We start from the raw sequence: 15558 nt of genomic DNA, 5'->3' as shown, positions 1-15558 counted from the left end.
TCCCAGAGTTACCTCTCCAACATACTGCTATGGCTGTCAGTGTTAACAGGGGCTGGGCTGTAAGCGTCTCTCCCAGAAACTGCAAAGCTTATTTTCTTGCATAAAACTTCACATGCTGGGCAGACTGGGTTACAAAAGACAGTAGAGTGGCTAAAGCAGTTTATATTATCAGTAATTTGGAAAAAAAATTGTCTTGATTAACCTCTAAATGTTTTACTCGTTACAATGGTAGGTAAATGTTAAGGTGCCAAAATCCGGTTTGAACAGAGCCGTGCATTAAACACAGCATTGTGCCAACTCTTCTCTGCCACATTTGAGTAATGGATTTAATGAAAACCAGACCCAAGATATTTCTGGCTAAGTTTCCTCACATGCCTCTTTTATCTTTGTCTAGCATCTCAAATTGCATGAACCGTCTTCCTTGAGGTCGTTGTTGCTGATGTCCTTTATAAATTTCCAATTTTCATTATATGCACTGCCTGTAATAACTCCTAACTATATAATCATCCTTTGGATTATAAAAGGCAGTGTTCTACATTATTTCTCAGAGATGAATTAACTCTCTTATCTCTTCCTTCTTTTGTGGTTTACAATATTGGTATAGTAAATACAAGCATTCATGAATTGCATTTAGTACCATCCTGCTGCCACACAGAGAGATCACAAATGTTGTCATGTAGTCCAGAACAAAGAAATGTGATCAGCAAGTTGTGTTGCTACTATTCTGAAAGCTCAGCCCCTGGAGTGCCTTTGGACATGGTGTATGCCCACCTGTCTTCAACCTTCACAATGGCCTGTGCAGGGTGTGGATTCAGGCTGCTGCACAGCAAACACAGTTCGGTTTTAAAAACAGCCTCAGGGGTGCCCTCTGCAGTTATCATGGAACTACAGCCCTGGTCCAACTGTGGCAGTCAAGACACAAACCAAGTTTTCTGTGCCCTCCCTGACGAAGTCTTCAAAAAATACTATAGACAAGTGTTCTGTGTTAATGAGCGGAGTTGATGGCATAGTATTTTAGCCATGAACTCCAAGAAGCAAGGTGTTGTAGGGCACTGCTATGGTCTCAAACCTAGATGAAATGTGGAATTACCAAAATACATAATCTGTCGAGGGCTGAACAGTCTCAGTATCAAAAAAATAATATAATGAAATTAAACCGCAAATGCTCTATCAAATTCCACACAGTGCAGTACAATGGCTGTTTGCAGCTGCTACGCAATTCACATGGAAAAGCCCCAGCGTTCTCCAGCTTCGACCGGTCCAACTGAAACTGCCCCCCCACAAATGCTGCTTCCACTTTGTCCCTGGGAAGGTGAGGGAGAGCGCTCACTCCGTACTTTCAGCTCACTTATGATACCATACATGGGGGAAGGCCCTGGATTCCATACACCATTTCCCCCTCCTTCCTGTCCTCTTCCTCCACCCCAAATACCCGCTTAAACCACTATGGTTTTGGTTCAAACAACAAGGCTAAACAGGTGAAATTTTAAATAATGATTAAGGATTCTTTTTATTCATTTAAGTTTCAATATCATTACAGAAAATGTTATGGTACAGAGTTGTTTAACATTAGTTTTATTTCTTTGCTCATTTAATTTCCACACGAATGCTGGTAACACTAATATCTGTACAAGATCAGTCTTTGATTTTTTTTAGTTTTTAGTTCTGTACATTTTTAAATGTATTGGTTAAAAAGGCTGTCAGCACTTAAGGAAGCAATTTTTTTGTTTGTTGAAATAAAAGGTATCCAGTTACTGCCCAAGAGTACTGAGCTGGGTGGCTGCTGGGACAAGAGAGATCCCTGAATGCGCAGCGAGGTGAGGAAACCTCGGGGCTTCATTGGGTTCCCAGCGCAGCCACTCTGCTTTTGGCACTGTGCACATCAACACGAGATACAAGATAAAGAACAAGCAGAAGCTCTCTGTGAAGCGGTTATGAAGCATACTAATAAGGGAAATCCAAGTGTTGTCTACGCTAGTATAAATAAGCAGACAGCCTTGTTTTAAGAGCGTAAGTAGTTGTATCTTAAAGATGAGAAAAAACACAAGTTCTGCAGGCACCTACTGCTGTCTACTAAAAGCTACCGCTATTAGAACTAGCATTGAACACACAAAGCAATTGCAAGGAAAGGAAAAAGTTGCTTTGATATAATCAGAATAAATTTCTTTGTTAAGATTTGTTTTAAAGTTTTTTTTAAAAGGTATTTATTTAAATTCCATTTGAAATATAATTCAAGATGTTGACTATACTGATCAACTTTTATCCAAATCAGAAAAACTAGCTGTGCCGTTGCATATTACAGGATACAGTCAATGATATGTGGACATGCATCAAAGCTTCACTCTTGCTGGTGACATCATAGCCTTCCAATGACCATGACATCCACCACCTCCCCCTTGTGAAGCTCCACATACTGCTCTGTCTTTGGAGGTAGCATCAACAGTCCATTGGCACTGCGCATACTCATCAGACGACTGCTCATCTGATTCCCTGCAGGAGAGAGAGAAGTTGTTCAGCTAAGTTCTCAGTTAGTTTCAAAAGCTGCAATACACCATGTAGGAAACGAGAGCTGTTCTTACGAAGATGTTTACGTTGCTGACTTATTAAAAGAGCTGGGATGTTGCCATTGCAAGGTGGATGGAAACAGAGAACTCTGTAGAGAATCAGTCAGCCTCTCGTTGCTCCGGCTCTCAAAACTCTCATTTCCTTTGCCTATTGCGTTCCTATCCAGCCTTCCACATTATCTGTACCTTGTCATAGTAAATTGCTTTTCTGTTTTCTGCCTTTACTTTCCAATTTGTGTATCTAATTCCAATTGTACAAAGACTAAAACCAGCAGAGTCTAGAATGCTTTTAAGGTACGGTTAAAGAAAAGTTTGATTAACTGTATTCTTTGCTCTGAATAGTCTCGTGTAACAGGAGTAGCTAAGCACTAGTAGTTAAAGTAGTTGAAGCCCTAGGCCGCAAGAACTGATGGAGAGTAAACTTTTTGATACTACTAATGCTGCTTACACAGAACTAGCCAAATCTGGCAGATGTGAGCAGAAATAAGAAGGTAAGTACCAACAAAACACTTTCAAGAGAATGAGGTAACTTCAGAAGAAGGCCAGCCCAGCAACAAAGAATACCAATAAAAAATCAAGAGATCACCAACCAGAATTAAGTGATTGAACTTAAGGATTGGGTACTGGGTGGTCTGGGTATAATTGGAGGGGGTGATCGGGGTTAGGGGTCCCTCTCCAGAGACACCCAGCTTGAGCTGTAACCTGAGAACGAAGGAAAGAGGAACTGGAAAGCTTCACTTGGACACCTTCACTCGGACTTCACATTTTTCAGGGGGATCCTAGGGTCAGACCCCTCTATAGTTATAAATGGTTATATATAACATATATCACCTCAAAAGAATGGGTTTCTTTGGGACACTGAGCTTCACAACGTGTCGTGAAAATCAGATTTATCATATTGATAGTACTGACAAAAAATGAAAATGCAATACAAAGTCATGCTGTTTAGTTTCTTGGTTTTCAGACAGGTTGACAGAGAAATCATTCCAGACAGTCTGCTTGTGTAAGGAAAGAAGTGATGCACAACAAAACAGAGTTAAACCAAGTAGGGTGTTATAGATGTAGGTAATACCTTGACTTATACCTGGAAATATGTCAGAGGCTGTGTGATCTTGGGAGTAAATGGTAAGAACTTTCTCTGAATTAACAGTAAGATGCATTTGAGCTAATGTTTTCCTCGTGGCAACTCATAAATCGTGCTTTGTATTGAACGATATGGATGTAGCAAAAAGACAATTAGGTGTTGAAGGACCTGAATCTCTTGAGGAACTGGCAGAGTCAGTCTTCCAGCAGTATACAGCTAAAAAATATTCAAATCTAGTATTTACCTCAACTGCATCTGAGGATCCAGAAGTATCCCTAGGTGGCAAACATGACTAATAAAGGTCTTAGTCTGCTTTAAGAGAACACATACAGCCTCTGCTATCTCTTCTACTTTTCCAGTTCTGCTAGAATCACACTTCTTTTATTTGTACTGCTCCTACCTAAGCCCCAACCTGTGTTTATTTAGTACATACACAAGAGCAAAAGTTAGCAAATGTGACTGGGAGTGCAAGTTAAGCACAAGTGGATGGTTACAAAAAGCAATGTGTGCACATATACAAACGCAGAGGTGTATTTCTCTCTGTACGTGTACAGAGACAGGTGGTTCAGAAAAAGGAAGTTTTAATGGTTAAAATGGTAAGTCATATCATGACAGAATTTTATACCAACGTACATGTATGCATATGCACAAGTCAGTCAGCAAATCAGCCTGCATAAGGAAGGTTATATGAAAAAACATGTGCGCACACGCTTGGTCCCTTTCAGACATATATGTGGGAAGGCAAGGACTTGTGTGAGTGTGTCTGTCAGTCTGTGTGACTGGGCACTAACCTGTACTCTGTGCCCAAGGTAGTGGTTCTTGGTGATGCCAAGTCAGTATGCACCGATGATATTCTGGGCGGGGGTCCAATTTTACATCACATGATAACTGTAGAAGAAGCAGAGAAAGGATGAGAATGTTATGCATTCGGATTGCACTGGCTAAGATATCGGAATCATCTGCTTAACTGTTTTTCCTCAAAAGCAGTCTTTTTAAAAACTTGCGGTTTGAAGTTTGATAGTGTCTAGTGCAAGACCAAAAGCTGTAGAAGGTAGAGACTGCAGTATTTAAGGGAAATACAACTGTGATATTATGGTATCAAAGTGTATGATGGAATGTACATGCATTAAGTTGAATATTCCAAAGCTGTTCCTTTACTTTAAAGACAGTATTTCTCTGGAAAAAAAAAACTTTATTGTTTCTGCTCTCTGGATTACACTGCATAAAGATAAAAATTGTATTCACATTCAAAATCCTGCTAGCTCTGACAAAAGGGAAACGACCAATCTTTGAAATGAAAAGACATACAGGAGATGGCTCACAATGGAATTTAGTGGAACACATTGGAAAATTCATGCAAAAGTTGCATGAATTGCTCCAAATTGCTCTCTGTTTTAAAATATTTTAGCTGTGAGATAAAGAAAAATCTGGATGCCTGAGGATAAGTGAGAGACAGAATAAGCAGTAAGAGAAAAGTGCATGGCCAAGAACACTAGGAAAACAATAGAAGGTAATGTGTTCCTTGGTACTTGATTTGAATCAAAAATAGAAGAATAATACATTATAATGACATGCCTTGAATTTATATTAAACAGTTACAATATCCATGATTTATTATAAGAGTGAAATGAAGAGTTTAAGGGATTTATATTGCTGAGGCTGGGGGTCATGTGGGTTACTTATATAAATAACTCAAGAACAGAAAGGCTTTAAGGTTTCTATTTTCTGTTGCTAATACAGAACTATCCAACTATTTAGGTAGTCCCACATTACTCTGCTTTATTTACCACAGGTTAAACTTCTTTTTTCTTCAGACAGGAAAGCATCCTTCCTGACTGATTGGCAAAGGGCTGCCTCTGCATCTGTATATCTCGCTGCATTAGATGGCCATCTAACTCCTAGAAATTATGGGACTTAATATTACCATTAGCAGAGATCGAGAATGTACCCCTGCTTTGTGTAAACTTCCTTTGACTTGCCATAATTAGTCTAGGGCTCAGATTACCCACACAAGACAGCCTTTCAGAGCCCCAAGAGCTCTGAAAGCTGTGCTTCAACATCTCGAGAGAATTTTCATATGAAGGACGACCTCCTTACCCTGGCTTTGATGATGGTGGGCCGAGGATCCAGGATACCCTGCATTTTCCTCAGTGCAGGAACAACAAAGAGATTGCAGGTGACGACGGCTGACACAGGGTTGCCTGTTGGACAAAGAACAGTTGGTGGTGAATCCCTCTTGATTTACTCTGTGAAATGCTGAAAGTGATCTCATGTTTTTATAGCAACTGGACCCTAAAGAGCTTTTCATGTTACGTACAGGAAATGTTTCGTTCAAGCCTGGGGTGGCACGTGGCGAGCGCACCTGTTGAAAGCTGCACTGTCTGGCTGACGGTGTGCTGCCACCCTGCCCTGACCAAACTGCCCCGCGTTCCTCAGGCCCCAACATTTGCCTCTGTTCCTCCATCACCTTTTCTCTTATGTCTGGGGCTGGGGCAGGGTTTACTGTGCACAGGTATGGGTCCTAGCTGACAGGGCTCTTGATTAATGATTAAGGTTTCCAAGACCTATGGAAAAATAGCTTTCAATTCCCTCACAGAGTGTCAAAATTATTTACTAGTAATTCTGAGGAGAATTCTTCCGACTTACACATTTTCTGTTAACTGACAAGAGAGGTGTGTGACCAATGTCTGTTAAACACCACTTGTCTTACACATCTGGACTTCCCTAGATGTCAGTTTTAAAGCAAATACTACAATCACACAGATGCTCCATTGATTTTTCCCCTGGAAGAAAATGTACAGCAGCAACTAAAACAAGAGAGACAAAAAGCACTAGAGGTATATCTGAAAACCACCAGCTTACCAAGAATAGGATTCCTTGTGTAGTCAGAAATCCATGCAAAGCCAGAGCAATAAGAATAAAATAAATTCCTCCTGATCTAGGAGGATAGAAATTTGTAGCCAGATCTCTAAGGAAATGTTTATTCTGAACGTGGTGATTTCCAGGGCAATGCTGCATGCAGGAAGTGAAGCGATGCTGCCCTCTTTTGATTCCACAGTACGATCATGATAAAAAAAAAAACCAAGTCTGTGACATATTCCTTGGCACTCTGTCCTTTTTGCCTCCATTTCAGTACTTCAGAGTGGATGCACTGACTCACATGCACAGATATTTACTGTGAAGGTGGAGGGAGCTGTAGGAAAAAAACACCCCTTCATAGTACTGCTTACAAATCGCAAGGAAATTGTTGGATGGCAGAAATCATAAGGCCTGTACACTGGCAAATTCTGAGGACAGGAACAAGAAAGAACTCCTTATTATATCCCTGTAAGTTCATCTCTTCTGGAAATTTCTGGGAAAACCTTGCAGGTACCTTCCTTAGAGATGCCAACACCAGACACAGATGCTGTGAAATGTCATTATTCTGTTTCATATCTGTAATCTATGCACAGCAATAAAAGCAATTCACAAAACATCTTACCTGGGAGTGCAAAGATTATTTTTCTTACACCATCAATATCCAGAGTTGCAAAAGTTGTTGGCAGGCTATGGAAAAAGAAAGCTATTTAATATTTGCACTAGACTCTGACTGAACATTATTATGTTATTATTTAAAACATTTGGAAATGAAAACAAAATGGGATCTCTCTCTCTCTAGCAGCAGTTCATTAGCATCTGCTGCTTATTCCACACTGAGGGTACAATCCTCTCCTCGTGATAACAGAACAATTACTTTTTCTTGGTATTCAGCTATGAAGTTTTAAGTAGATGATTTTGCTTCTGGTGAGGAAACATCTAGGGGCAGATGAACTAGTAATCAAAAATCTACATCCTGTCTTTATGCTAGAAGCCAATTAATGAAGAAGTAATACTGAAATTATGCAGTTACAGAGCGGTCTTTGTTTTTCACAGAAGGCTCTCCAAACTGTTTTAACATCAGTGACTCTGATTTCCTTCACTCCATTGTCTACAGCGGTGGTGACGACAGAGCCGTGTTTCAGAGCAGCCAATGCAGGAGCGCAGGCAGAGCTGCCGTCAGGTACGGCCCAGCTCTGCCAGGGGAGAGCCCGCTCTGCCTGTCACTGCGCAGTAATGGGATGGCTCGAGAATGTGGCTGGCAAAGAAAAGGGACTCATCCGTTTTAAAAAGTTTTCTATATACCTATGTTAAGATCATTCGTTTACACATTAGAAATTATACTTTATAGGAACAACAATGAGGCTGCGTTCCTTGGCTCCATCTTGAGCTAACAATGATCACCTGCTCAGCAGATGATAGTTGCTGACCAGCAGCAACTTTGGAGATTTGCCACGCTTTGATCATTACTACCTAGTTTTGTATCTGCTAGAACTAATCGATATCCTGTTTTACCAGGGGAAACTGGTGTTTGAAGTTTCTCTTTTGAAATGTCTCTAACATAAAGGGAACTATGTGCCAGACCTCCAAATCTTAAAACCAGTGCACAGCCTGAGGTACATAAAATCTAATTGCTAATTCATGTTTACTGGAAACTCTGAATTTTCATATGAGATTTCAACACCATCATTGGTAAAGTCTGCTAGACAAGATGCAGCCTAACATTAGCTCGGCAACTTTCAGATCAAGCAGAGGAATGGTAAATCCCAGGCATCACTCTGCAGTCATGTAGCACGTCAAAATACAGGAATACAAAGCAAATTCTGGCTTCACTCTTGGAACTTACTCAAGGGAATTTTTCCCAATATAGTAATCACAATTCATATCTAATGCCTTTTAAGACAAGAAATAAAAACTAAGACACATATTTGCTATTGCACTACAGCCAATGCAAATGAGAGTGTTTACAGATTAGCTGACCAATGTTTTGGTAGCAGTAAGAAATATGGCATAAAATGAAAATGGATGCTTGGGTAAAACACGATTTCTCAAAACTTTTCTGGCTAGTTATTAAAAGTTTATTGCTGTAAGTCTACAGAGGGTTCACCAGAAGAAAGGATTACATTTGCGTTCAGATAAGCCAGAACCAGAATTTAATACTCTGAATTCTCTACATCAGGTTATCCATTCTTGTCAGCAGCAGAGGCTGGAGTGCAGATCCCACATTCGGGACTTCCCCGCATTGGTTGTAGCAGCATGACCAAAGCAGTGAGCAATTTCCAAGCCTGGGCTACACCCAGCACAGGAAAAAAAACATACTTTTAGCTCATTTGTTCCTTTTATAGAAGCAAGGTGGTGGTAGTAGCAGCACCAGCACCAAACCCACATGCAGTTCTTCTGGATGGTATGCAGAGACAGTAAAAGTATTTGTCTGTTTTCACAGCAAACAGCTGCTTTCTGTTCGGATCCCTGGCAACAAGCTATGGGCTAGAGGGAACCATTCCTCAAAGCTGCTCTTGGCCTTGTGTTACTGGGCTGTGCCAAACCAGCCTGCGAACAAACTGCCCTCCGTGGTTACTGAGGCAGAGCTGCAAACATCTTCCCGCTACTGTATTGTGAAAGGGAACTCTCTATTTTCAATACATCTAGTTTTCATTTTCCCTACAAAGCACAATTCTAGACTCATTAATTATAACAGCAGTGCTACAGCAAATGAAAGCAACGCTGAAACAGTTTTCTGAGGCAAACTAAACACATAAAGGATTGTGCTTACTTTAAAATTACTATGCTCAATATGCCAATTAGATAAAAATTCATAAATTGGCTGTCATTCCACCTCTCTCAAGAAATTGCTTGTTTGCAGGAATATGGCTTACGCAAATTTTGAAGTGAAATGAGATGCTCATTAAGCAAACCAGCAGTTAAATGTCCTTATATTTACCGGTTATTTCATAACAATGCCAATATCTGAGCTCTGTGACCACAGGGAAGACTGTGGCCATGGTTATACCATGCTGGTTTCCCCCCAGTCCCCAAACCTGATTTGCAGCAGTTATCAGAGAAATCTCTCCTATTGATCCAGAGCAATCTCTCTGTTCCAGTTAATTTCACCCATAAAGTTGATGACTAATCTGAATAGGACTGATTTTGCTTCTTTTCCTGTATATATCTGCCATGTGGTTTATCGTATATTTGGAAAACTGAAATGTACTGGAGCACTCATACAGGGCATTTGGCCCAATACATCTATGCTGCCCAAGCAGAAAGATTTCTTACCCTGGTTTCATAAAAACTCTGCCAAAGTGAATCTGTGCGTGAAGATCAATATCCAGCACCTGCTTAAGATAGTCCTGTTTAAATTAAAGAAAGAAAATCAATTAAGTAACATCAAAGTGGCTTACATCATTTAAGCATTCAAAGCACTTAATTAACATCAAGTGAAGATGAAAGACTTTTCATATCCTTAAAGTGCTACAGTCCAGTGGGGAATTGCCAGTATTTGAATGAATGTATTTTCAAAAAGAAGAGGTGAAGAACAGACTCATTTTAGGTGCCAAACCTGACTCCAGAAGGTCACTGTAATATATTTACTTAAAAGTCAGCTGCAGCATCAGAATCTTAGAGGACCCCACAAATATCTACTACTAAAACATTTTCTATGTCAAAGATGGAAAAAAAGCCTTTATGGTTCAAAGTTAAGACTTATAATCATCCAGTTATTTAACTTTTGCCATGGAAGCTTTCTAGCAGTAGAGTCAGAGATCTCCTAGTACTTTTGAAATCAATACTGTACTGTAGAAATCATAGTTTTCCAGGATACTGTAATTATTGTAATTTCTTGGGGACATGGTCTAATTCACAGTGGCTGGGTTTAACAGTCCTTAGAAAGGAAAAACTGCTTGTGGTTTGTGTGCTCAAGTTAAATGATTTTGCATTAACACAATCGATCCAGTTATTAAAACAAATTGAATTACTTGTTTAGTCTTTATTGCTATCCTCAGAAATGTGGTATCCTGTCTGTTGTGTTTAGTGATATTAAAGACACAGGACATAACAGTCAGCTGTGAGGAAAGACTTTGGAAGCAGTAAATCTGAAGCTCCCTTGCAGTTTTCCCATCTTGTGTGTGTGTGTGTGTTCGTTCAAATACTTGGAAAGCAGCAACTTTTCTCAGCCAGGCATGAATTCTCAATTACTGATTGCATTAACCCCGTTTTTACTTTATATTTACTTTTTGGATGTTCACGGTTATTTCATTAAAACTGTTGAAAGCTCAGTATCAGAGGAGCAACCATCAGTAGAATATAGAGCTTTCTGACTTTATGCTGTTGCCTCAAATTCAGACTGGGGATAAATTAGCCAGAAATGCCTGTCAGACCATTCAGCAGTCCAGTCACTTCCCCGTGTTCCTGTGTCGCCACATTCCCAATTTAAAGACCAGCACTTGTCCTTGATTGTTTTTCTAGGAATACTGAGGACAGTAATGGGATTGAAAGTAATTTGCACTGGTTTAACTGGTTATCCATTTTCACGATGTATCCAACAATATGATTTCTACTCAGAAAAGTGACAAAAACAGCACTCATGTTTGCCATCTCCTAATGACTGTTTTTAGTATCTGTTAATTATAAAAGGAGAGATGTTTCTTTTACCTGCCAAACTCACAGATTCAGCCTGGGATCAAAAAGTAATCTGAGTTTTCCTTCGCATAAGTCATGATTAATAAATGTCCTGCAGGTTCATCTACGCCCCACCAGCATCTGTGTATCCCTATTTTCTTTGATGGTTTTGGCACAGGGGTTACCAACAGGAACTCAATCAACAATTCTGTTAATGATTCAAAAGGCAAATATATCAGCTCACTGTGTCTCGTATGTATTGCCTCTGTAGGACTATCAGGCGCAAAATGTGATAAAACTATTTTTGTAACAGATAAAGCTTTGGCGTATTCAGGAAACAGATCTGCTGAGTAAGAAAGAGCTATTTATATACTCAGGTTGCTTTTCGAAGTACATTCAAAGTAGCTTTATTCTATCTGCATTTTACCTGCTCTACGAACAAAAAGAAGTCTGTTGCCTTCATGTGCTGTTAACCAAGCACCTTCCTCATCATAACTACCTAAATCATTCCTTAAATAAAAACATATCTGCAAATCACTCACATCACAAAATCTTCCCTGTTGTACCATGTCTACTTTAGTACAGTAATAAGAACAAAAGGATTGAGGATAGCACAGAAGACTATTTTCTTAATTAATTCACATTTAAGTGTTCTAAAAAAAGTAAGATCCCTTTTTAATAAACATTAATACAAAAGTAGAAGCTCTGATGACAGACTCTGGCTTGAAATTCTTATATATATCGTAGCAAGTCATACTTAAATTTAGCATACCTTTTCCCCCATAGATACACCTCCTGATGTAATGATCACATCAGCACGGCTGATACCCTCATTCAGTGCATTCAGTAAATCATCTGGGCTACAGAAAAGAACAGGCAAGCAGATTAGCGGCACGGAACTATTACCAGTTGAGTGTGTCTGTGTGCACACATACAGATGTACACACACACACGTATTTTAAGAAAGACACAGCGCCAGGATAATATCTTTTCCTTCTTCAGCCTCCACACTGCTCTATTCAAGTCAAGAAATGCAGCCTCATTAAGTGAACACAGTGTTTGGCACCTTTCTCTCTGAAAGCTTTGCAACAGGAACAGTGGGATACTTTAGGTTGGGACTGAAGACCACTAATACAAGTGTCAAAAAGTATGTAATTTGCACAATCGGTAGCAATACAAATTATGATTTAGAAGAGCTGACAGGGACCTGATACATGAAAATTACTGGCCACCAAGCAGGCTGCAGTGCTACCGGTCTAGCTTATTTGGTGTGTGCAGAAATGGGGGTAAGGCTCATGTCAAACTTCCATCAGTGAAAAGTGTAAATCCTTTGTTTATGTTGCCCATTAGAGGGCTCTGCAGCAAAGCCAGCTGTACATCTGCTTCATCTTGAAAAAACACAATCCATCCTGTTCAAGGGTCTATTCACCTTCACAAGAAACAGTGTAAGGGGCGCTGCGATGTTCCTCCATACAAAGAGTATAACTGTGAAGGCGAAGGATAGAAGCTGAGTATATTTCAGTTTTGGTGTCTCTGAAGTGGGCATTAGCCACCTAACAGCAGTGCTGATGCTAACAGAGTCTCAAGGCATGCCATGGAGAAACTCAGTTATACAGCTTCTACAAGACCATAGGAATCGGAAAGAATCTCCAATATATTAAACACATACATTGCATTTAACATTTGTGAACTGACCAGAAGCTGACCAATTGCTACGACTGTATGTAAGGCTCCTTCAACAGTATGTTTTTACTTTAATGACCCCGAAAGTTTTCACGCAAGGCTGTTCCTTCTTAGAATGCAATTGAATGAATGGGCAATAATGCCAGTGATTGTATAAAGGACTTCATCTGGAATACAGAACCTCAGTTAAATGCCACAATACAATTACAAAATGACATTATGGGTTATCAAGGCTTTGCAGGCTGCAAATGGCATGCGGGTTATCCTTTGGGAACTTTGTCTATTTTTCACTAAAAACCAGAATCCCTGTGGTTATTTTGGGGTTTGAACTGAAAATGGGAAAATTAGAAATACTATGCAAGTCCTGGCTGACCTTTTAGAGACCAACAGAAACTATGTATTTCAAAAGGTCTCAGAAAGAAAAATCCTCTCCTCTGAGCATCCTGTCTTTGCCCATGGTTTAGTGAAACAGAAGCAGCAGTTCGCACTACTTGGTGCTGTGTGCACTGCAGTCTACGTGACACAAGAAACACTGCACCGCTTCACTGAGTAGATATCTCAAGTGCATGCAAACCCTTCACATTCCTCATCTCCTCACCCAAGAGTCCTTAAGTGTCCTCTACCCTGGTTAGGCCTTACAGGCAGAAATACTCGAGACCCTTTCTCCACCATGTCCAGTGACTGATGCAGCATCTTCTTTGGCATCCCAGTGTGGTTATCTTGCAAAACTTTTCTATTTGTGTTGGGTTATATCCACTCTTCAAAGTCATACTGCTTTGTAAGAGGTAGGTAACAATCTACAGCAGACAGAAAGGCAGATCGCTGGTGCCATAGTGTGGGCTGTAGTCAGTCAGACAGAATTATATACTGCTGTTTTTTAAAGGGAAACAGGGCCTGCAGATATTATGGCATGCCTCCATGACTTTTGTTTAAGGTACTGGGTATCCTGGATACCCTAAATGGCCTATAAAGAATGGCTGAACTCTGTTTTCTTTGGAAGAAAATATAAAACATACGGACTGAAGAAAAACCACTCCTCCTTTGCTCTTTAGGAAACAGAGACATTTTCTCAGCTGCCCCTTCTGAAATCTCAGGATAATTTTATCCCAAAAACCAGCATAAGTCTTTCCTAGTTGAAGGCAATAGGAAAGAAGCAAGTCTGTTGTTGGCTACCGTCGGTGTCTTCTTCAGAACCAATTGTTCCACGTCTAAGTAGTAATCTGTGTGCAATATGATATTGCTTAAGATTATTATACAGTTTGCAATAGGAAAAGTCTGTCAAGATCTAAGTATTCCTTAATCTTTGCCAATAAGGGTACAGATTGAAATGCAGCAAGGGAAACTCACTCATTACACAGGTCGATGTAGATCATTCTTGAAGCCCAATGACACTTGCACACTCACTGCACTATCACTAGGCTGAAGCTGCTTTCAGGATATTTTTCTCATTAGGCTGCGATGCAGCTGAAGACCTTATCTGGAGCTTGCTCCAGGCTGTTTCATTTTATCTTGCTTAATTATTTAGAAGTTATTCATAGGAGGAAGACCACCTGTCTGGAGACATCCTAATTCTGGATTACGAAGTGTGCTTGCTTTTGGTTGTGGTTTGAGAGTAACGGAAGGGACAGTAAAAAGCAAACGAGTGTATATTTAACTGTTGTTGAAGTTTAATAAAATGGAACTGTTCCTACTTCTGTACCCAATATATACATATATATATATATATAAAATTAATTTAGAAAGGAATAAAACCCAACCAAACAACCCCAAAATATGTCCAAACTCACAGCAGGTGAGGGCTCAGTTCACACCTCTGTTTATGAGGGTACCATACCACTGGAATAGTTCACCATAGGGTTTTTTCTTTACATGTCATGTAAAAAGTTGAAGATTACTGGATGTGCTGCACTTTTTTTAGCATTTCCAGTAGAACAACTTGTATAATATATCCCTTTCTTTACCATCTCTATAATGCAAGACATTAAAAATTCTATCTCTGTAACTCTATCCAACCAATAGCACTCTATATCCTCTTCAGGTAGTTGCAAAATGCACTGAATTCTTCCAAAATGAAAGATGTGATAAAAATTCTATTGTAATAAACTGAATGATTACATTAGTTTGTTTTTCTTTTCTGAAGAAAGGAGGCATTTACAGAATTCCCTCTGTTGCCTTTGTAGAAGGCTTCTCTCTTTTTGCCATATTTGGCACATTTCTTTTTGTCACTCACGTCTGTCAAACTTTCTATTCTACTTCAGGCTGATAGTTCCAAGACTCTGCAATTAACAGAAAATGCTCCTTACAAGAGTTATCTACTGAATCTTCAATCAACATCGTAGCAAACATTCTCCTTGCCTTTAGTGGATTTAATGCAGAGAGTTATCATTCAAATTGCATATTAACACATATTTGGTATAATCAGATAACAAGATACTACTACTAGTTTCATTTGTTGTATAACAATGAGTAGCTTCTCCTTTGGACTGACAATGCAAAGGGAATAAATAATTGAAGACTATTAACTTCTGAAAGAATAGACAAAATAACTTTGGCATTTGAGCATAACAGGAGAAGATTGTTTTAAAAGGCCTGAGACAAATCACCATGAAGCTGAGAAATAACACTCACTGTCTGAGCAGGTACAAATCAGAAGCTATATTCTGAAGCCCTGGGCATTGCTATGGGCAGGATACTGGATTAACTAGACTAATGGTCTAATTCACTATGATAAACCCTTTGAAATGTCTTGTGAAA

General features: G+C 39.6%; 1 protein-coding gene across 7 annotated transcripts in view; it reads right to left on the bottom strand.

Moving 5' to 3' along the window:
- Positions 1-1497: 1497 nt before the first annotated feature.
- Positions 1498-15558, bottom strand: part of GPHN (gephyrin) — a 295329-nt gene continuing 281268 nt past the window's right edge. For all 7 annotated transcript variants that reach the window (XM_082058023.1, XM_082058025.1, XM_082058024.1 and 4 more), the window contains 6 exons: positions 11894-11981; positions 9781-9854; positions 7130-7194; positions 5746-5849; positions 4440-4536; positions 1498-2490 (listed from right to left, as the gene is read on the bottom strand). In XM_082058023.1, coding sequence (XP_081914149.1) covers positions 2357-2490; positions 4440-4536; positions 5746-5849; positions 7130-7194; positions 9781-9854; positions 11894-11981 — 562 coding nt within the window. In that variant the 3' untranslated portion in view covers positions 1498-2356. The remainder of the gene's footprint in view (positions 2491-4439; positions 4537-5745; positions 5850-7129; positions 7195-9780; positions 9855-11893; positions 11982-15558) is intronic.

The sequence above is a fragment of the Streptopelia decaocto genome (assembly GCF_964273445.1).
Source record: "Streptopelia decaocto genome assembly, chromosome: 7".
Lineage (NCBI taxonomy): Eukaryota > Metazoa > Chordata > Aves > Columbiformes > Columbidae > Streptopelia > Streptopelia decaocto.
This window is presented reverse-complemented; position numbering and strand designations above follow the sequence as displayed.